We start from the raw sequence: 22,912 nt of genomic DNA on the forward strand, positions 1-22,912 counted from the left end.
TGATCCTGGCAGCAGTGATTCTGGTCCCTCCAGAAGAAGGAATTTCTGGGAGGGGGTGAACAAACATGTGGACAAAGGGAAGCCGGTGGATATTGTGAATCTAGATTTTCAGAAGGCGTTTGACAAAGTGCCTCATGAAAGACTCCAAAGGAAACTGGAGAGTCATGGGATTGGAGGCAGTGTATTATTATGGATTAAAAGCTGGTTAAAAGATAGGAAGCAGAGAGTAGAGTTGAATGGTCATTATTCTCGATGCAGAAGGGTAGTTAGTGGGGTCCCTCAGGGGTCTGTGTTGGGACCGCTGCTTTTTAACATATTTATAAATGACCTTGAGATGGGAGTAACTAGTGAGGCAATTAAATTTGCAGATGACACAAAGTTATCCAGGGTCATCTCATCGCAGGAGGAGTGTGAAAGATTGCAAGAAGACCTCATGAGACTGTAGGATTGGGCGTCCAAATGGCAGATGAAGTTCAGTGTTGACAAGTGCAAAGTGATGCATGTGGGAAGGAGGAACCCTAATTACAGCTATGTCATGCAAGGTTCCGCTTTAGGAGTTACAGACCAAGAAAGGGGTCTGGGAGTCATCGTGGATAGGGCGTTGAAATCTTCAGAATGTGCTGCGGTGGCTAAGAAGGCGAACAGAATGTTGAGTATTATTAGAAAAGGGATGGGAAACAAGCATGAGGATGTTATAATGCCGTTATATCGCTCCATGGTGCGACCGCACCTGGAGTATTGTGTTCAGTTCTGGTCGCCTCATCTCAATAAAGATATAAAGGAATTGGAGAAGGTGCAGAGAAAGGCGACAAAATGATAAAAGGAAGGAGAGGTTAAGACGGCTAGGACTCTTTAGCCTGGAGAAAAGGTGGCTGAGGGGCGATATGATAGAGGTCTAAAAATAATGAGTGGGTAGAGCGGACAGATGTGAAGCGTTTGTTTACACTTTCTAACAATAATAGAACCAGGGGACACAAGATGAAATTAGAATGTGGTAGGTTTAAAACAAATCGGAGAAAGTTTTTCTTTACTCAGCGCGTAGTTAGACTCTGGAACTCATTGCCAGAGAAGGTAATGACGGCAGCTGGCCTTGCTGAGTTTAAAGGGGGTCTGGACAGATTCCTGAAGGAAAAGTCCATTGATCATTATTACATTTTGGGTTTTTGCCAGGTTCTTGGGGCCTGGATTGGCCGCTGTCTCAGACAGAGTACTGGGCTTGATGGACCTTTGGTTTTTTCCCAGCGTGGCAGTGCTTATGTACTTATGAGGTATTCCATTTATTTTGTGGTGCCCAAAAAGGAGGATTCCTGGCATCCTATCCTGGATCTCAAGGGAGTGAATTAGGCCTTGAACATTTCTCCCTTTCGCATGGAGACCCTACGTTCAGTGATAGTAGCAGTGCAGCCGGGAGAGTTTCTGACCTCCCTAGATCTGTCAGAAGTGTACCTTCATTTTCCAGTTCTTCGGGATCATGAGCTTTTTCTCCGGTTTGCAATCTTGGGGGAATGACCAGTTTCGGGCAGTGCCCTTCAGCTTGGCTACTGCACCCATGGACCTTCTCCAAGGTGGTGGTAGCAGCTCACCTCAGGCAGGAGGGCATTCTGGTGAACCCCTACTTGGATGACTGGCTGATAAGAGCAAAGGCCATCGAGGAGAGCAGCACAGCAATGGCTCTGATGGTCCAATTGCTTCAACATCTGGGTTGATTATCAGTGTGGCCAAGTGTTCTCTTTACCCCAGTCAGTTGTTGGAATATCTGGGGGTTCATTTTGATATGCGGGATGGCATGGTGTACTTCCCGGAAGCACGGATCCAGAAGATTCAGTCGCAGATTCGTCGGCTTCTCGTAGTCAAGGATCTGTCTGCTTGGGTGATTCCCCAGGTCCTTGGTTCCATGGCGGCGGCAATCGAAATGGTTCCATGGGTGAGGGCTCACATGAGGCCTTTTCAGTCTGCTCTTTTGATGCGTTGGTCCCCTCAGTTGGATGCACTGTTGTGCAGGGTGCGGCTTTGCAGGGCAGTTCGCCTGAGGCTTCAGTGGTGGCTGGATCGGCAGCATCTGAGTTGGGGTATGCCTCTGGACCTTCTGGACTGGGTGCTGGTGACTATGGACGCCAGTCTCTCCTGATAGGGAGCCCATTGTCAGGGTCGTGGCCCAGGGCTGCTGGTCGGAAGAGGAGTCCCGCTGGTTGATCAACTGTATGGAGACTTGGGCGATATGTCTCACTCTGGCCTTTGAACGGTTGATTCATCTCTGTAATGTTCGCATGCTCTCAGACAGTGTGACCGCGGTAGCTTTTGTCAATCACCAGGGAGGTACCAAGAGCTCTCTGTTGCCTTGAGAAGCAGCCCTGATCATGGCTTGGCGGAGCAGATCTACGGTTGCAGTCGGCGACGCATGTGGCAGACTCCGCCAGTCTGGTGGAAGATTCTCAGTTGCCATCATCTGGATCTGGGGTAGTGGAGTTTGGCTTCCTTCACATTTCAACTCATTGTCGACAGGTGGGGTCTTCCAATCATGGATCTCATGGCCACAGCCAAAATAAAAGGCCCCAAGGTTCTTTGGTCGTCGAAAGGAACTGTTGTCAGAGGGACTGGATGCGTTGGCTCAGCTCTGGCCGTCTCAGGGTTTGCTATTTGTGTTCCCTCCATGGCCGCTCATTGGTCGAGTTCTGCAGCAAATTCAGGGTCAGTAGTAGTTCTGGTGGCACCGAAACTGGCCGCGCCAGCAAGTGGTATGCCGATCAGGTTCAGTTGCAGGTGTGCAATCAGACTCATTTTCCCTCAGAGGGCGGGTGCTGCAGAAGGGTCCCATTCTCATGCCCAGTGTGCCTCGGTTCTCATGTACGGTTTGGCTGTTGAGCAGGTGAGATGGTTGAAGAAGGGGTATTCCTCTGGGGTGATTCGTACCTTCTTGAGTTCTGGGAAGCATTCCATTTCTTTTACCTACGTATGAGTTTGGCGTATTTATGAGACTTGCTGTGAAGTGTGAGAGGTGATTCCTCTGCGGGCTTCGCTTGGAAACATTTTGGAATTCCTTCAGTGTGGATTGGAGAAAGGGTTGTCGTTGTCTTCCCTTCAGGTACAACTGAGAGCTCTGACTTGTTTTGGGGGCCCGATTCAAGGTAAGTCTTTGGCTTTCTATCTGGATGTTTTCCGGTTTTCTCAGGGGGGGGTGGGGGTCAAATGGTTGAGACCACAGATTTGGCCGGTTGTTCCTCCTTGAGATTTAAATTTGGTGCTGTCGGCTTTAGTTAAGGCCTCTTTTGAGCCTCTTCAGCACGCCTCCCTCAAGGATCTTTCTCTTAAGATGGTGTTTTTGGTGGCCATCACGTTGGCGCAGTGTATTTTGGAGTTGCAGGTTCTGTCGTGTTGGGAGCCTTTTCTGGTTTTCTGTAAAGAGAAGGTGTCTTTGCGGCCGTTCCGTCCTTTTTGCCCAAGGTAATTTCTCCTTTTCATGTTAATCAGTCTATTTTTTGTCATCCTTTTCACAGGAGGAGTTTCCTTCTTCTATACAGGCTTGATGTCCGTAGGGCGTTGGAAGTGTTATGTTCACCGGATGGCGGAGTTTAGTATGTCGGATCATCTTTTGTTTTGTTTGGCGGTCCATGGAAAGGGGAGGCGGCATCAAAGGCCTCCATCGCTCACTGGATTAAGGAGGCTGTGACGTCCGCTTATCTATTGCATGGTAAGGATTCGCCTGCCATGTTGCGGGCGCATTTTATGCTAGTTTAGGTCTCCTCTTGGGCAGAGTATTCTCTTATTCCTCCGCAGGACATTTGCTGTGCAGCAACTTGGTCCTCTCGTCATTCCTTTGTCAGGCATTACTGTTTGGATGTTCAGTCCCTGCAGGACACTTCTTTTGGGGCTTCTGTGTTGGTCTGGGGAATTTCCCACCCTCGGTGAGTACTGCTTTGGTAATTCCCACTTGTCAGGAATGGTCCTTATCAGACGATAAGGAAGGAGAAATTAGATCTTACTGCTAATTTGCTTTCCTTGAGTCTCTCCAGACCATTCCTGAACCTCGCCTGGAAGGAGTGTATCACCTTGATGGGATGGTGTGGTTCCTGATGCTTCTGGGGCTGCAAGTGGCTACTGAGATGTCACAGTCTCATTTGGTTGGATGTCTGGTGCTCTGCCTTCCGGGGGTTCCTGAAGGGAGTTTAGTTATATTATGTTTTCTGTTTCTTGGTTTTTGTGATTCTTCTATGGTGCTTGGCTATTCGAAATACTGAGCAGGTCAGGGTTGCACAGCCCCCTTATACAGGTGTCACTACTCAATAATTCTCAGCCTCCCTCTGCTGGTAGGAGTGCATATTACCCACTCAGGAATGGTCTGGAGAGACTCAAGGAAAGCAAATTAGCAGGTAAGATCTAATTTCTTTGTATTTGGCATATATACATTTATATAATAATAAATTCTCTGGAGATAAACAGGGGAATGCAGCTATACTTGGTGGTGAAGTTTCCAATTAAGCCTGCCTACTGGTGCCGTCCCTTGGCTAAGAAACCTTCTGAGGCTTTATTGAGCATGTACAAGGATTCCCATACCTAAAGCAGCTCCCTGTCTCCTGTTTTTTTTCTCCCACTACTGAGCAGTTAACGTCTCTTTCCCTCTCCTAATTTTGTCAGTGGGTCCCTCTTTAAAAAAAAAAATTAAAAAGTTGGGGGAGGGGGGAGCGGACACATTGAAAATGACCTTTGTTACCCCTACAGCTTACCACAAATAAAGGAAACTTTTTTTTTTTCTTCTGTCCATGACAAGACAGTGACAATGCTTCAAGGTGTGTTGCTTCTCACTCCTCCCAGGGCCCAACTTCAGCCACTGCTAGGGAGGTAAGTGCAGGAGCATATAAGGCTTTAGCTCCTACCACCTTCCTGCACCATGCCATGGTGTCAGCAGCAGGGAGCTCTTCACAGGGGGAACCAGGTCACAAGACTTCAGACTGCTGTTCTACCCTTGCATCATCGAACATTTCAGCTTCTTCGAATGCTGCTCCTCACCCGCAGGCTGTGCACCACACGGCTTGGCCGTTGAAGCAGCAAAAATCTCAAAGCAAACTGATGAAAGAGGATTGCTGCCTTCGGCTCCCTCCCTGCCAACTTCTGCCACTAAGACTCTGGACTGTAAGGTAACAAAGAAGACGAAGCATGTAGAAAGCAAACATGCTGACCCTTTTCCTCACCAAGCTAATAAGGTCACTAAAGAGGTCCCTTTCACCCTCTCCCCCAGGGGCTCCTCCTGCCAAATCAGGATGTTCTTCATTTGTGCCATACCAAACACGGAGGTTTTCCACTTGGAAGCCCAAAACCAAGCTGCTTCCTTTCTGCAGATTCTACAGCGCTTCATACAGGATAGTGCAGCCCTATTACAACAACCGCAGATGCCAATTTCTGTCTGCTTCCAACCCTCACCACATTTGCTCCATGCTTAGTTATCTCCTGAAAGTAACCAACAAAGGAACCAGGCTACATAGGAGATGTCTTTGAATCTGCAACTTTTAACTGTGAACCAGTGCTCGGATTCCTGGTACCAACTTCTAGACTACCACCACACTCCAGTGGATCAGAATCAACTCACCACTATGCAGGGAATTCTGTCCTTCTGTGTACTCCTGTCTAGAATACCAGCTGCAATCAGTTTACTCGGATCATGAAGAGGACCCCACAATAAATACAAATCAAACAATGGCTTCTTAGGCACCATTCAGTCTTTGGCACCACTCATAACCAAGATTCCTTCAGAAAATTACCACATTACTAGTGTTTAATGCTAACCCTCAGGAGGGATTTCCTAACTACTCTCAAGTCCTGTGCAGTGCCTACCAAGGAGACCCTTGCATTTCCAGTCCATCAGGTATTACAGGATTTGCAACTCACCAACTGGCAAACCCCTTATTATATTGCTTCTACTTCAAAACGGCTTGAACTCGAGTACAAGGTCCAAAAATCCCAGAGCATAACCTGCTACAACTTCCACATCATTCTGTGGTCTTAGAATCTGCTATCAAAACTCAGTTCCACGTCCCCCAGGGAAGTCTAGATTATTGGATTCTATTGGGAGAAGTGTGTATCGAGGGGCCATGCTTACCTTTAAGACAAGCTCACCAGCTTCAAATTGGAGGATGCTACAGTCTCTACAGCCCAAGACTGTGCGGATATCTCTGTCACAAGCTAAGGAAGGTGAGCCCTTGGGCCGCAGCCGAGTTTATTCTGCCTAACTATCTCGGAGGCTAGGTGGGCCCCGACTGGCAGCAGGCAAGTCACACCCAGGCTAGGATCAGGGTTGGCAAAGTCTTGAATTCAGGGGAATAGGGAGAACTGTAATGGAGGCCAACAGCAGGTGAGTTGGTCTGGATACCAACAGTGGTACTGAAGAGGCTCAAAGTCCAAACAATCCCAGAGTACAGGTCAGGCTGTGATCAAAGTGCAATCAGGCAAGCAGGAGTCAGGGTAGGCGGCAGTCCAGAGGAATTGGGGAGAGAAAGCAGGGACTGAGTCGAGAAGCCAGTCTGAAGAAAGGAGTTGGCTAGAGACATTCAGGACCAAGGGTAGGCAGGTGGGAGAGACAGACTGGTGCAAGCAGGCAGGCTTTAACTCGCATCAGGAAAAAGCCAGGAGACCTGTTCAAAGGCAAAGCATGAAAATGCCACCAGAGTCTCAGTACCCTGAAGTCATTGGTCCATTTCCCACTTTGTTTTTCTGTTATCTTGGTTACAATATTCACTAGCTCTAGGGCTTTTCCCTACTAGTTTGGGTGATGATATAATTACTCCTATACTGAAGAATAAAAGAGAATCTAGCTATTCTGTTTCAAATTATAGGCTTATGGCATCAATACCCCTGTTTACTAAGTTGATGATGGGGTTGGTTACACTTCAACTAACAGAGTACTTAGAAACTTGTAATATACTTCATGCTTCTCAGTCAGATTTTTGTTCTGCATATAGTACTGAAACTGTATTAGGATGTGTGGTAGACACTGTCAGGTGAGCACAGTACTTCAGTTTGATCTTTCAAGTGCCTTTGACCTGATAGACAGTTTAATTCCACTACATATCCTAAAAAGAAGGGGATTTCAGGACGGGTTCTTACCTGGTTCCACAGCTTTCTAGTTCAAAGATCATATAAAGTTAAAATGAATAATACATTTTAAGACTCCTGGCAAAATCCACGTGGAGTCCCACAAATCACTTTTGTCTCCAGCATTGTTTAATGTAGTTTTACATTCATTGGGATTAGAACTAGAGAGATGGATTTCTAAATTACATTTATACAGACAACATTACTGTTCTAATTCCTCTGCATTCTTTGTTGCATGCAGAGACATCTGTTATCCAAAGATGTATTACATTAATTGAAAAATGAATGCTAAAATTTAAGTTAAAATTAAATATTGAGAAAACAAAGTTTCTTTTAATCAAGAATAAACCTGATCCCAACTTGGCTTCCTTCACAATTGACTGTAATTGAGATTTTGGGAATACTCTTAGATCAAAATGTATCAATGGATCCTCAGATTAGTTGTCTGATTAGAAAAACTGTCTGCTTAATAAGAGTTTGTCATTTGTGTAAATTTTTTACATTGGATCAATTAAGATTAACACAAGCAGTATTGCTTTTATAATTGGACTACTGCAATACTGCAGACAGCTCTGGTACCCTAAGTTACTAACTCTTCTAGTAGACACTCCATCCCTCTAGGACATCATTCAGTGCTGCTAACACAACACTAGGGCCATCTGCTACACACAAATCTATCCAGCTTATCTCTCACAGCATGAAAATTGAGTGAAGCCTCATAGATGCCCGCCCTTTCTTCTAAGAAATAAAATCAGTCCTCCTAGCAGTGCAAAGACCCAGTACTAGAATTGGTGTAAATGGACTCTCCTCACTCACTGGTCTACAGCAAAACCCAATCTCTTGTCCGCTTCAGCACTGGCTTTCCTATCTCCTTCATCTTTGGTCACATACCCTACCCTTCACTCAGTTCTCACACAACAAAGTAATTATCTGCACTCACCCTAGATTTTTGCAAGTTGTTTCCAGCTTCCACGTGATTCAATCCATTGTCTTTCTGGCCACCTTCCCGGCTGTGCATTCTCCATCAGCAGAAGTATTTCTTTACACTCTAGACTGCCAATGTGCATTGCTGTATTATCTAAAAAAAGACTGAATTGATTTGCAAATCTAACCAGCTTTTTGTTACATTTTAACCCTAACAACCCTCGCCTTCCAGTCTCCAGATGGACCATATCCCTTTGGGTAGCAGACTGCATTCAATTCTATTACAGGGAGATGGGCCTTCCAGTACCAGGTTGAGTACAGCGCACAGATTCAGAGCTACTACTTCCAACAGTTGCTCATCTAAGAACACACTCTTCTTGACATTTGCAAAGCAGCAACTGTTGATTTCAGCCAGCCCTGTTGAATCTAAGTCTCATTATTGAGTCTTAAAATGAGAGTGAAGTAGTCACCACAAAGTTTCTACAATAAATCTATGCCACAATTCAAAGGAAATTCCAGAGGAGATGAGAAAATAAAACATTTCTAAATCTCTGGGATTCCACTGAACCACAGTGAGCCATAATCTCAAAATGGAAAAGATTTGGAACAGTGGTGAATCTTTTCAGGAGTGGCCAGCCTGCCAAATTACTGCAAGGTATAGTGGCATAGGCGGTCGGTAGCCCAACTGTTTGGGGAGGCTAAAGGGGGCATGGTTAGGGGGTGGAGCCAGGGGCGGAGCTTATATCCATAATTGTCTGATAACACACAGAAAAAATAAATAAAAATAAAATAATCACAATTAATACCTTTTATTAAATTTAGATATTAGATATGTATCATATGTCAAAGAATAAAGTGGTTGATCAAAGCATATTCTAAGCACAATCGCTCAACTGCAAAACACTATGCACAACTTTGTGCAAAAACACACTCAGAACCTTACTGTACCATAAATATTACACTGGGCAGAACCTAATACACCAATATACCACCCATACGGAAAATGCAGACTGTCAACAATATGAAACAAGGGATCATATAATCACAGTTCTCATGTAGAGCCACAAAACACCCTAATTCATGTTTAATGTGGGATAAAATGCCATAAATAAGTAAATAAATATAAACTTTTAATGTTGAGCACCTGATTCTCAAAGTGGACATATTCCAAACACTATAATGAAAATAAAATTATCTTTTCTACCTTTGTTGTCTGGTGACTTTGTTTTTCTGATCATGCTGGCCCAGTATGATTCTGCTGCTATCTGTCCTCAGTGCAGTTCAGGAAGTCATCCTCGTTAAATATCTCCCTGGCAACCCAGGACACCTCCAGCCAACCCCCCCACCCTCTCTCAGCAGTAAGGTAAACAAACCATAAACCAATTTCTACAACTGGACAAGGCTAGAGGGCTTTCACTGCAGCTCCTGCTGTGAGGATGGAGGTAAATCAACAATTTAAACCCCTCAGAGCACAGCAGGGGAGGCTTAGCCTGTCCAAGCCTCTTATACCTGGCGCCTATGTGTAGTGGCAACTCATCCGGGAACTAACAAAACATCCTAGAAGACCATCCAAAGAACTGTAGGCCTTTCTAGCCTCTGCTAAGTTCAGTGTTTATGACTTCACAATAAGAAAGAGACTGGGCAAAAATGGGATTCGTGGGAGAGGAGCAAGGTGGAATCACTTGCTCACCAAAAGCAACATCAGTGCTCATCTCGCTTTTGCAAAAACACACCTGGATGGTCCCCAATCCTTTTGTGATAATATTTTATGGACAGACAAGTCAAAAGTGGAACTCTTTGGACAATACAGGTCCCATTATGTCTAGCGTAAAGCAAATACAGCATTCTGCAGTAAGAACATTGTCACATAACGCCTTAACATTATGCCTAGCACCCACCTGGGGTTAACCCTGTGGCCGTCTGGAGGGTCTGGCCCAGCACTGCCCAGGCCCACCTGCACCTGTACATGTGCCCCTACACTGGCATATCCTCCACCTGCCTGCTGGGTCCCACTTGCCTCTGGATACGTTTTTTTCACCCGCATGTTTTTTCTGTGGTGGTTTCTGGAGGCACTGGAACTACAATCCTAGGTGTCCCACAGTTCCTAGAAAACACCCACAGACTGAGAACACAAACTGCCAGGATTCTTAGTCCAGGACAACAAAGCTAACAAACTAATAGGTTTATTATTAAAAAAAAAATAGAACAGTGAATGATAGAAGTTTAAACAACAAACAGAAAAAGGTAAAATAAAAAGGATTTGATGTTATATCTAGCTGAACACTTTTTACTATCTAAGTAGTACCTGGGGAGGTCAGGAAAAAGAAACTGCTCACAGGAATTGAACATGGTCTCAGCGCAAAGGTCTACTTCCTCCACACTCCCAACTGAGACTGAGGAGTTCTAGCACATTTTGGTCTAGGTTTTTGGCTTTAGGGCCAATCAGGGCACAGAGCATTAGCACTGAGGATGTTTGACCAGTGACACTGCAGGTTACTTTTCCCTTTTGGGGAATGTAGCTAAAAAGAAAACGGACCTCTTTTACAGCTATAATGCAGAGGTCAAACACCACCTGGTAGCCAACCAAGGGAAATACCCTGAAGGGAAAAAGTGTCATAGGGCAGCAATAGAAATCACAAAACATGGGAGCCCCCTGTTCAGCCACAAACATCATACCAACAGTCCAAATGCAACGGTGGTAGTGTGATGGTGTAGGGATGCTTTGCCTCCTCAGAATCTAGAAAACTTTACATTATTGAAGGAACCATGAAATCTGCACTGAACCAGAAAATTCTTAAGGAGAATATTCGGTAATCTGTCCATGAGCTGAAGTTGAAGCGTAAGTGGGTTATGCAAAAGACAATGATCCAAAACACAAAAGCAAGTCCACATTTGAATGGTTGAGGAGAAACAAAATTAAAGCTTTGGATTAGCCTAGTCAATAGGGAACACAATAGAGATGCTGTGTCAGGGCCTGAAATGAGCAGTTCATGGACGAAATAACGGTGATTTGAACGATTCATATCAAATTTAATGAAGTGTTGTGGCTGCAGTTATTGCTTCTAAAGGTGGTGATATGGACGTTGGATAACTTAGTTCCTTAAGGAAATGATGTAATAATTTAAAAACTGTTGTGTTTACTAGGTTCCCTTTGTCTAAATATCAGAAACCATTCAGTATGACATAAATGTAATAATAGGGGAAATCTTTTGCACATCACTATGTGTAATGATATCTGTTCAGTGGAAAAATGCTCCTCCCCACCCCCACCCCCACCCCCCCAATCTCTGCTCTATGGCTTACGGTTTACCGTATGGTATATTCATGAGAGAGGTATGTGCCTTATGTGAAAAATCGGTCATCTTTTTATTAAACCAACAAAAAAAAGTGGGCATCCTTTCTTATATATGTGACAGTAAAGGAACTGGGTATCAATGCTTAAAGCAATGAGCAAATACATGGGTGACCACTGTGCAGCCCACCTGACCTTGAGATGTGGCCCACTTGAGATTTTTAGCCAAAATTGTTTTAGCTAATTATCTAGCATATATTGAAAAATTGCTGAGCGTTCGGTGGATAATTAAGAGATAGTTTCAAGAGACAGATTTTGATGAGAGTGAATCATGCAATAAGAGTCTAATAAAACTCCTGCGGTCCTCACATTTAAGTATTTCTGATCATGTGGCACATTGTTGGAAAAACTGTAGACACCTCTGATCTGATATTTAGGATTTGAGGAACTTTCATTTGCCACGGTGGTTACGGCCTATTGACAGTGCACACTAAGAGGATAATTTTATTAACACTTTGTGTATGTAGAAGGGCTTTTATAAAAGGATCCTGTGATTACATGTGTAAAAGTATGTGCATTGACAAAACATGTACTTTTCATGCTGCGCACATGTAGACGTGTACTGGGGTGGAGTGCAGATGAACTTAGAAAGTATGCACATCCTTTATATCATACATGTGTACTTTACCTGCTAACATTTATGCCTGTTTCTGTATAGGTGTAAATGTCTGCACTTTCAGTGTAGCTGAGATCTCTTCCATTTCAACCCTTTTATTTCATAAAGACACATGGGTGTCTATTCCTTTATAAAATAGGCACCCTTTTATCTACCCAAACCTAAGCAAACTCTATAAAATTACTCTCAAGTTCCTATAGTAGTGAGTCACTGTATTTTTAGAAAATGTTTTGATAATCAAGTCATATTTAAGACTGTCTTTACCACAAGTGTCTTTAGTGCTTTTACGAGGGCATGCATATTCTAATTTTTAAAGGCCTTTTATGATTATGAAGAAAGTGTGTTTTAAGCTTGTAAAATGCATTGGATATTTTCCTGCATTGATTATGTTCTGAAGTGTATTTCTCCTATTTGGCCAGCAGATGGTGTTTCTTGCTGTAAAGCTGTTACTGAGAACTGAGTGTTTTGTCTTTAGTTTAACACAAACAGGAAGCAAGAAGCAGTATATATTTGAAATCTTGTTGACTGGGCTCTGTTTGGCCCAGGAACTCCTCTCATTTGGACTTTACTGGTTTTGAATTCGGTCTTAGCCCAGGAGAAAAGAAAGACAGATCCCTTGGCTAAGTCTCGGTAAATTATATGTCCTGATCTTCCCAAGTACTGTTTAGGCAGTGTACATATATTTAGTTAATGTTATAATTGATCCATATTTCAGTTACCTGTTATTGTTTGCAGTTTGCACTATTTTGTTCCACTGTTCAGTATTTCTAAGAGAATAAATATAATTGTTTGTTCACCCTGTTTGTCTGGACTGATAAAGAATCCTGGTGGTTTGTGTATTGGGTCTGTGGGTGCTTTCTGGGAACTGTGGCACCACTGGGAGTATGGCCCCAGTAGCCTAGAAATCAATGGCGATAACTTGAGAGTGGGAGACTCACCCAGAGGCAGTTGTGTCCCAGTTATTGGGAGGAGGGTGCTAGTGTAGAGCACAAGCAGCAGGTGCAGGTAGACCTGAGCTGTGCTAGGAATGCACCCTCTAAGTGGCCGCGGGGTAACCCCAGGTGGGTGGCTAGATGTTTCTTGACGGACGTCCTTTTTTGGTGGCAGTGTGGTGGGATTGTCAGGCTCAGTGTGTGGCATGAGGGTCACCACCCACTGAGTGGTTCAGAGGCTTTTTTTTTTTTTTATCTGTAACCTCCAGACACAGAGCACAGTGAACAAGTGCAACAGTAACAGGGTCCATTTCCTGTTTTTTTTTTTGGTAGTTATTAGGAGATTAGCAGTGTGCTGATGGTGACTGGCAGTGGCCAGCAAGCACTGGAGATGCCTGTCCTAACACAAGAGCAACCAGATGACCTCAGTGGGGAGAAGCTGCAGGACTGGCCTGGTCAGAGTTCTCCTGTGGGGAGAGTGGACCCCTTAAGAGCAGAGGCTGTTGAATTGGCAGGGCCAAATGCCACACCAACTGAGATCCGGCAGATCTACATTCTAGAGCAATAGCGGTGAGAGGAGCAGAAGACTGGCTGTGGCAAGAGGAACGGGAAGAGTGACAGCGGCTAGACAGCTGCAGCGAGAGAAAGGGGAAGAGTGACAGCAACATGAAGAGTGTGAAATCTAGCGGCAGTGTGAGGAGCGTGAGCGGGAATTCCAGCTGCAGAAAATGAAGCTGGAGATGGAAATGGCTCATATCTAAAGCTCCAACCCAACCCCTGCGCCATGGCCAGAGACAGGATCCACGGCCTAGATTGGGCTGAACTTGTTTCCGCAGTTTGATGATATCAGAGGTGACATAGATGGCTATTTAACTTCCTTGAAAAAATTTGCTGCCTCCATGAAATTCCTCAGAAAGACTGGGTGCGCTATCTGGGAGAAAAGCTCACTGGTAGAGCGCTTGAGATGTTTCAAGGACTGTCCATGGAGACATGCTCCCAATTTGAGAAGGTGTGCAAAGCTTTGTTGAACCATTATGCTATTATCCCCAAGATCAATAGACTAAAGTTACGGACTTTGCAAAAGGGGGTGGATGATGTGATTCAGCTAAGATACCAGCATCAGTGGTGGCTCAGTGGAGCTGAAATTAAAACCCTAGAGGACTGCTAAAACTTGATGGTCCTGGAACGGTTTCTTCAGTGTTGTCGTCCAGAGGTGAGGAAGCATGTTCAAGATCACCAGCCCATACTCCAGAGAAAGCGGCTGAGTTGGTTGACATCTTTATGGCTGGCCGTCCCCGGTTAGCGAAGATAAGCTGTTCTTGTCCGCAGCAGCTGGGATCTAAGGACAGCCAGGGCCATAACCCAAATATTCCTGCAACCTCAGAGAGTGTCATCAAACCATCCAGTGTTCCCCCAAATCTAAAGACTTCATGCATGAACGTCCTTGTTACCAGTGTGGGGGCGCACAGGACATTTCAAAGCGGATTGCCCAGATAATCCCAAGTCTGCACTAATGCTTTCCAGTTCCTGCACCAAGGCTGGCGAGTGTTGTGGATAGCTCCAGTCCCACGAAGGAGGCCCACACAGTTGCCGCAGCACAAAAAGTTACTGGCCATTCATCAAGCAAGGAAGCAGATGGATTTCCACAGCACTCCAGTAACTGTGAACCAGACTCAGGTGACTGGGCTTGTGGACATTGTCTCTAGCATGACTTTGTTACGACCAGAGCTAGTGCTGGAAGATGCTATTCTACCAGGGTGCACTGCAGAGGTAGTGCTAGTCAATGGATCCAGAGAGACTGTATTTTCTCGAGTATTCCTGGATTGGGGTACCAAGCCTGGATACAGAGAAGTAGGCATAATGAAAAACAAGCCAGTGCCAATGCTGTGTGTGACCAACGTGTCCATTGAACATTACTTTTGATAGCGGAGTCAGCAGTATCCTTCCAGATATGGATACTGATATAGGACAGAGACATGCTTTTCAGGAAGCACAGCGCTCTGACCCTGACCTGGAAGCCCTGAGGCAGAGGGCTGGTCAGCCAACCAATGAGACTGGTAAAGATCGTATCCTACGGAAAGGGGGCTGCTTGTACAGAGAGACTGATCCTGCTGATCCTAATAGGCCCTGGATAGCAGGCAAGCAGCTTATAGTGCCCAGGTCATACAGGGAACAACTTCTACAGATTGCACACGACATTCCACTAGCAGCACACCAGACTGACCTAGAACATCTATTGGCCAGGAGTATCTCGAGCCGTAGTTGACTATTGTCGAACCTGTGATGCGTGCCAAAGAGCGAGTAAGGTCCAAGATTACCCCAGAGCCTCCATAAAACCTTTACCCATTATTAGTTAGCCCTTTGATAGAATAACTGTGGATATAGTGGGGCCTCTAGCTGTCCCTAGCCGGAAAAGATACATATTGACAGTGGTGGACTTTGCTACCAGATATCTTGAAGCGGTAGCCTTATCCTTCATAGAATCAGAGAAAGTTGCTAATGCCCTGCTAGAAATATTTCTTCAGTAGCATATCCACGAGAAATTCTCTCAGACCAATAGACACAGTTTGTCTGAGCTGATCCAAAATCTGTGGGCACACTGTGGAGTGAAATTTGTATGTGCTGCACCATATCACCCTGAAACTAATGGGTTGGTGGAGAGGTTTAACGGTACATTAAAGCACGTTAAAGACTTTCTTAGAAACAGGAGACAGAGACTGGGAAAAATACTTACCCTACCTACTGTTGGTACACAGAGAAGTACATCAGGAGTCTACAGGGTTCACCCCATTTGATTTACTTTATGGTCAGAGGATGGGAGGGGAATGTTGATACTTTGACACCCCTGTAATTGAATATGTAGTTAATAGTTCCATGTATGTTACCATGTATGCATGCAACTTCACGCAATACCATTTGTAATTCTGTAACCCAGAAATGGCAACCACCATTACGGCAAATGTAAGCTACATTGAGCCTGCAAATTGGTGGGAAAATGCGGGATACAAATGCTACAAATAAATAAATAAATAAATATGCGGCAGAGATTAGAAGAATTTGTGAGCTTTGTCAGAGATAACTTGCAGGCAGCTCAGACTAAGCAAAAGACTTGGTATGATCGTAAAGCCCGAAACAGTTTTATGAGGGCCAACAGGTACTTGTTTTAGTCCCAGTTTGTCAGAATAAACTTCAAGCTAGCTGGGCTTGACCTTACAATGTCATAAGTTGCCTGAATGATACAAGCTATGTTGTCTCTGAAGACAGAAAGCAGTGTACTTTTCATGTAAATATGTTAAAGGCCTATGCAGACCGCACAGCTATGGTGCTAGCTGTATGCAGCCTACCAGAAGAGTGTCAGGATACTGAGCCCATACATGTCTTCTTAGTGGAGACATTACCAGAGGGATCTAACACTGAAGAGACTCTTTAAACATACAGACTGTAAAAACACTTTCGGTCAAAAGGGAGAACTACAAGGACAACAGGAAACATGTATGAGAGAGAGACATTTTACATGCTATAAGTATGAGAGAGATTTCAGTACGATAAAGGAGCTAATGCAAAACCTGAAAGAGAAGAAACTGGACTATGTAAAAGTATAGAATATGGGAAAAGCTGTAACAATAAAGTAAACATTACAGAACATCAGAAAAACACTGCTAGAATATCTTCATGTCCTGTTTATAACAGTACATAAGCACCGCCATACTGGGAAAAGACCAAGGGTCCATCAAGCCCAGCATCCTGTCTCCGACAGTGGCCAATCCAGGCTTCAAGAACCTGGCAACCTCCCCCCCCCCCCAAAAAAAAAAAAATAATAATGTTCAATGGACTTTTCCCTCAGGAATCTGTCCAAACCCCCTTTAAATTCCGTAAGGCCAGCTGCTGTCACTACATTCTCCGGCAACGAGTTCCAGACTCTAACTACACGCTGAGTAAAGAAAAACTTTCTCCTATTTGTTTTAAATCTACCATATTCTAGCTTCATCTTGTGTCCCCTGGTTTTGTTGTTGTTTGAAAGTGTAAACAAACGCTTCACATCTGTCCGCTCTACTCCGCTCATTATCTTGTAGACTTCTATCATATCACCCCTCAGCCGCCTTTTCTCCAAGCTGAAGAGCCCTAACCTTCTCAACCTTTCCTCATAGGGAAGTCGTTCCATTCCCTTTATCATTTTTGTCGCCCTTCTCAGCACCTTTTCTAATTCCTTTATATCTTTTTTGAGATGCGGCGACCAGAATTGGACACAATACTCTGTGTTTGTTTTCCATCCCTTTCCTAATAATACTCAACATTCTGTGTGCTTTCTTAGCCGCTGCAGCACACTGAGCAGAAGTTTTTAACGTCTTATCAACGATGACTCCCAGATCCCTTTCTAGGTCCGTAACTTCTAACGTGGAACTTTGCATGACATAGCTGTAATTTGGGTTCCTCTTACCCACGTGTATCACTTTGCACTTGTCAACATTGAACTTCATCTGCCACTTGCACGCCCAATCCCCCAGTCTCGCGAGGTCCTCCTGTAATCTTTCACACTCCTCCTGTGACTTGACGACCCTGAATAATTTTGTGTCATCTGCGAATTTAATTACCTCACTAGTTACTCTCATCTCTAGGTCATTTATAAATATGTTAAAAAGCAGCGCAAAATTTCACCCAAGAGAGAGACCAGTTTCAAGTACAGAGTGTAAGAAAAGTTTCAGTTGCTGAAAATTTATTGTCAAAGCAGTATAGAATCCCTTCCGAGAAGAAACCGTTTACATGCACTGAATGTAGAAAAAGCTTTATTCATAAATCACAGCTAACAAAGCATTCACATGTGCTGAGAGTGGTAAAAGCTTCTGTCAGAAGATACTCCTCACTATTCACAAATCGAAGCATACAGGATTAAAACTGTTACCATGTGCCGAATGTGGTAAAAACTTCTGTTATAAGCACCGGAAGGGCAATGGACATGGCAAAGCTGATGGCATCTCCAGAAAGGAAAAGCTAGAACCGCCCTGACACTGGACTATCGAGACCCGATCAGCAGTCTATGGAGGCCGAAGTCCAGGGTCTCTCTCTTAAGGGGGGAGTTGTGAAGAAACAGTGTGTTTTAAGTCTGTAAAATGCATTGGATATTTTCCTGCATTGATTATATTCTGAAGTGTATTTCTCCTATGTGGCCAGCACGTGGTGTTTCTTTGCAGTAAAGCTGTTACAGAGAACTGAGTGTTTTGTCTTTGGTTTGACACAAACAGGAAGCAAGAAGCAGTATATATTTGAAATCTTGTTGACTGGGCTCTGTTTGGCCCAGGAGCTTCTCTTATTTGGACTTTACTGATTTTGAATTCGGTCTTAGCCCAGGAGAAAAGAGAGACAGATCTGTTTGCTGAGGCTCGATGAATTATATGTCTTGAACTTCCCAGGTACTATTTAGGCCGTATACAGATATTTAGTTAATGTTATAATTTGATCCATATTTTAGTTACCTGTTATTGTTTGCAGTTTGCACTATTTTGTTCCACTGTTCAATATTTCTAAGAGAATAAACATAATTGTTTGTTCACCCTGTTTGTCTGGACTGATAAAGAATCCTGGTGGTTTGTGTATTGGGTCTGTGAGAGCTTTCTGGGAACTGTGGCACCACTGGGAGTGTGGCCCCAGTAACCTAGAAATTACAGGATAATTTGAGAGCTGGAGACTCACCCAGAGGAGGTCCTGACCCAGTTGGTGGGAGGAGGGTGCTAGTGTAGAGCACAAGCAGCAGGTGCAGGCAGACCTGAGCTGTGCTGGGGATGGACTCTCTAAGTGGCCGCGGGTTAACCCCAGGTGGGTGGCTAGGCATTTCATGGCAATGATATTTTAAGTGTTACATTTTTTTTGCTAATTTGTGGTGGCAGTAACTACCTCTTTCTCTGTTAGTGGTGTAATAGTTCAGTCGTCATCATCTATGTGGCATAACAATGGAATGTAAAAATCAAAATTGACGGAGCACCCCTTAGTGCTTTAATACTGTTGCATGGTTACTGGGGTGTAATGCTTATGGCCACAGTCATGAGTAGCATGGTTGTCCTTCCTCACAGGACAGACTGAGCTGGGTCTGTTTTTATACCCACTCCATGCTGGAACTTGTAGTCTACTTGCTTTTCTTAAGGCGACAATGTTGATCTCCTGGTCCCTGAACATCACAAACAAATTATTTAGGATAGCCAGATCAAACATATAAAGGTAAATCTCAAAAATGTCCGTTGTGGGAAATCCTGGAAACTAGACCAGTTTGTGGCACTCAAACTGGAGTTCATCATCATTGTCTTAGAGACCCCAGAACTACAAGTTGCAGGACTAAACTAGATGGTTAGGCAGTATTCATGAGAAAGTAAGTTAATTAACTTTCTCTTCCCTTCTCTTTCAGAGTGCAGAGAAACGAAAGGCCATGCTGGACCAGATGGCGATTGAAAGGCAGCGAGAGCAGGCATGGCACAAAGAGGAGGTGGGGAATGTGAAATTGCAACATGAGAAGGAGGTGCTGGGCATTCGGGCCAAATATGAGAAAGAACTGCGGGAGCTGCATGAGGAGAAGCACCGGGGAGAGGAAGAGTTGAAGGCACAGCTAAAGGAGGAGAAGGTATGGAAGGAGGGGAGGACCAGGAACTGAGGATTTATCTGTTCCACGAGCTGGCAGTAAATGGGATAACAGTGACTGATCAGGACTTGCTGAGGGGTACAGAGAGGAAGGGAGAGCACAGAATGTACAGGGACATTTTGGTGAAAGATGAACACTTTTGAACCAGACAACACCAAGATCCTCAATAGGATCTCTGGTTCCTGCTGCCTCCTATGTTGTCCAAGACCTTGTCCTCTGTTTGCAGGCACGGAGCAGAGAATTGGAGAGCATGCAGCAGACAGTGGAAGAGCTGCGGCTGCAGATCCAGTCTCTGGAGGGGACCAAGGGTTGGTTTGAGAGACGGCTGAAAGAAGCTGAGGTAAGAACAAAGTTATGTTGGGATGAGCTACCCGTGGAATGCAGAGCTCTCACTTTTACTTCCCATTTATCTACTAGTGTTTAAATAGAAGAAATGTACCTGGAATCCTAGGAATAGGGCCAGATGGGACTTTTGTGCACTTATGGACCGCTTTTCTCCAAAAATGGTCCAAAGCAGTTTACAACATCAAAATGAATTGCCTGTTTATTTCTTTTGTTTTCCTTTTTGCTTGTCCTCCAAATATTACTTTTCTAGTTGTGATAGAGGAAATATTTCTTTTTCAGGAGTTGTAAGGTTAAGAGGAGTGGCCTAGTGGTTAGGGTGGTGGACTTTGGTCCTGAGGAACTGAGTTCAATTCCCAGCACAGGCAGCTCCTTGTGACTCTGGGCAAGTCACTTAACCCTCCATTGCCCAATGTAAGCCGCATTGAGCCTGCCATGAGTGGGAAAGCGCGGGGTACAAATGCAATTAAAAAAAAAAAAAAAAAATCTCCGAGGACAAGCAGGCTGCTTGTTCTCACTGATGGGTGACGTCCACGGCAGCCCCTCCAATCGGAACTTCACTAGCAAAGGCCTTTGCTAGTCCTAGCGCGCCGGTGCGCACTGCGCATGTGCGGCCGTCTTCCCGCCCGAACCGGCTCGTGTTCGTCAGTCTTCTTTTGTCCACGCTCGGGACGGTCGTGTTTTGCCGCTGTTTCGCGCCCCTCAAGTTGACCCTCGCGCGTCTTTGCGATTTCGCTAAAAGAGACTTTGTCCCTTCCGTGTGTCCAGTTTGTTTCCCCGGCGTAAGTTTCCTTTCGCTTTCGGGGTAGGCCTTTTTTGTGGCCTCGGTACGGGTTTTTTCTCTCTCCCTTATTTTTGGTGCCATTCGTCACCATCGCAAATTTTGATTTCGCCGGCATGATTTTTCCGCCCATGTCATCGAAGTCTCCCAGCGGCTTCAAGAAGTGCACCCAGTGCGCCCGGGTAATCTCGCTCACTGATAGGCACGTGTCGTGTCTTCAGTGTCTGGGGGCTGGGCACCGCCCGCAGGCCTGTAGTCTTTGTGCTCTTTTACAGAAGAGGACTCAGGTAGCGAGATTGGCCCAGTGGAACGTGTTGTTCTCGGGCTCTTCGTCGACAACAGCACCGGAGGCATCGAGTGCATCGACAGCATCGAAGTCTTCGACCTCGGCATCGACTACATGGACAGCATCGAGGTTTCGACCCTCTGCATCGTCGGTACCGAGACATCGGAAGGCTGCGTCGGCGTCGGTGGTACCGGGACCTCCGCTGTTGCTGATGTCGTCGGACGGTGGTGCTTCGACTGGAGTGCAGGTGAGGGCTGTCTATTCCCCTGCTGGTGGCGGTGAGCCTTCGGGTGGGTCTCCTCCTACCCTGAGGGCTCCTGCGGTACAGCCCCCCCGAGACCGACCTTCTTCGGCCTCGGCCCCGAGGAAGAGACGGTTGGATTCTACGTCCTCCTTGGTACCGGGAAGCTCCGGTGACATGCTTCATTTGAAGAAATCGAAGAAGCTTCAACACCGGTCTCCTTCCCGCATCGGTACCGAGAGCTCTGGGTCGCCGAGGGAGTCGGCACCCAGTAGGCATCGGCACCGGGAGGATCGCTCACCCTCTGTTCAGGAGGTGTCGATGCGCTCCACCTTGGACAGCCCGGAACAGACTCTGACCTCGACGCCTGCATCGGCTTCCATGTCTTTCTCCACAGCCGCTCTGCACGAGAGTCTCCGGGCCGTTCTCCCGGAGATCCTGGGAGAGCTGTTGCGCCCTTCCCCTCCGGTACCGGCGGTGCTTGCGCCACCGGTACCGTCGAGTGAGGCGCCGGCTGGCCCTTTGCCCGAGGTGAGGTGGCTGCGGCCGCCTCCCAGGAAGACTCCCCGACAACGTCGGCGGAGGGAGCTTCGCCGGTGCTGGCGAGGGAGTCTACCTCTCAACGCTCCCACCGTGGCCGTGTTTCCACGGAGTCGAGTCGGGCACGGCTTCAGTCACAGGTTCATGAACTTGTGTCTGATACCGATGGTGAGGCCTCGTGGGAGGAGGAGGAGGACATCAGATATTTCTCTGACGAGGAGTCTGATGGCCTTCCTTCTGATCCCACTCCCTCCCCTGAAAGGCAGCTTTCTCCTCCCGAGAGTCTGTCTTTTGCGGCCTTTGTCCGGGAGATGTCTACGGCCATCCCCTTCCCGGTGGTCGTGGAGGATGAGCCCAGGGCTGAAATGTTTGAGCTCTTGGACTATCCTTCTCCACCTAAGGAAGTGTCCACAGTACCCATGCATCATGTCCTAAAAAAGACATTGCTGGCGAACTGGACCAAGCCTCTAAGTAATCCCCACATTCCCAAGAAGATCGAGTCCCAGTACCGGATCCATGGGGACCCAGAGCTGATGCGCACTCAGTTGCCTCACGAATCTGGTGTGGTGGATCTGGCTCTAAAGAAGGCTAAGAGTTCTAGGGAGCATGCTTCGGCGCCCCCCGGGCAAGGACTCTAGAACCTTAGACTCCTTTGGGAGGAAGGCCTACCATTCTTCTATGCTCGTGGCCAAGATTCAGTCCTACCAGCTCTACACGAGCATCCATATGCGGAACAATGTGCGGCAGTTGGCGGGCTTGGTGGACAAGCTCCCTCCTGAGCAAGCCAAGCCTTCAGGAGGTGGTCAGGCAGCTGAAGGCGTGCAGAAAATTCCTGGCCAGAGGGGTATATGATACCTTTGATGTTGCGTCCAGGGCCGCTGCTCAAGGTGTGGTGATGCGCAGACTCTCATGGCTGCATGCCTCCGACCTGGAGAATAGGATCCAGCAGCGGATTGCGGACTCCCCTTGCCGAATGGACAACATTTTTGGAGAGAAAGTCGAACAGGTGGTAGAGCAGCTCCACCAGCGGGATACCGTTTTCGACAAGTTCTCCCGCCGGCAGCCTTCAGCATCTACCTCCTCAGGTAGACATTTTTATGGGGGAAGGAGGTCTATTCCCTACTCTTCTGGTAAGCGTAGGTACAATCCTCCTTCTCGACAGCCTGCGGCCCAGGCTAAGCCCCAGTGCG

At 46.0% G+C, this 22,912-nt stretch overlaps 1 protein-coding gene across 5 annotated transcripts in view; it reads left to right on the forward strand.

Moving 5' to 3' along the window:
- The window catches only part of GRIPAP1 (GRIP1 associated protein 1), a 253,480-nt gene that overhangs the window by 106,411 nt on the left and 124,157 nt on the right, over nucleotides 1-22,912 (forward strand). For all 5 annotated transcript variants that reach the window (XR_003941032.1, XM_030194003.1, XM_030194004.1 and 2 more), the window contains 2 exons: nucleotides 19,302-19,514; nucleotides 19,759-19,872. Coding sequence is in view for 4 of the 5 variants with exons in the window: in XM_030194003.1 (XP_030049863.1) it covers nucleotides 19,302-19,514; nucleotides 19,759-19,872 (327 nt within the window). In the remaining variant the exon portion in view is untranslated. The remainder of the gene's footprint in view (nucleotides 1-19,301; nucleotides 19,515-19,758; nucleotides 19,873-22,912) is intronic.

The sequence above is a fragment of the Microcaecilia unicolor genome, chromosome 2 (assembly GCF_901765095.1).
Source record: "Microcaecilia unicolor chromosome 2, aMicUni1.1, whole genome shotgun sequence".
NCBI classification, from domain to species: domain Eukaryota; kingdom Metazoa; phylum Chordata; class Amphibia; order Gymnophiona; family Siphonopidae; genus Microcaecilia; species Microcaecilia unicolor.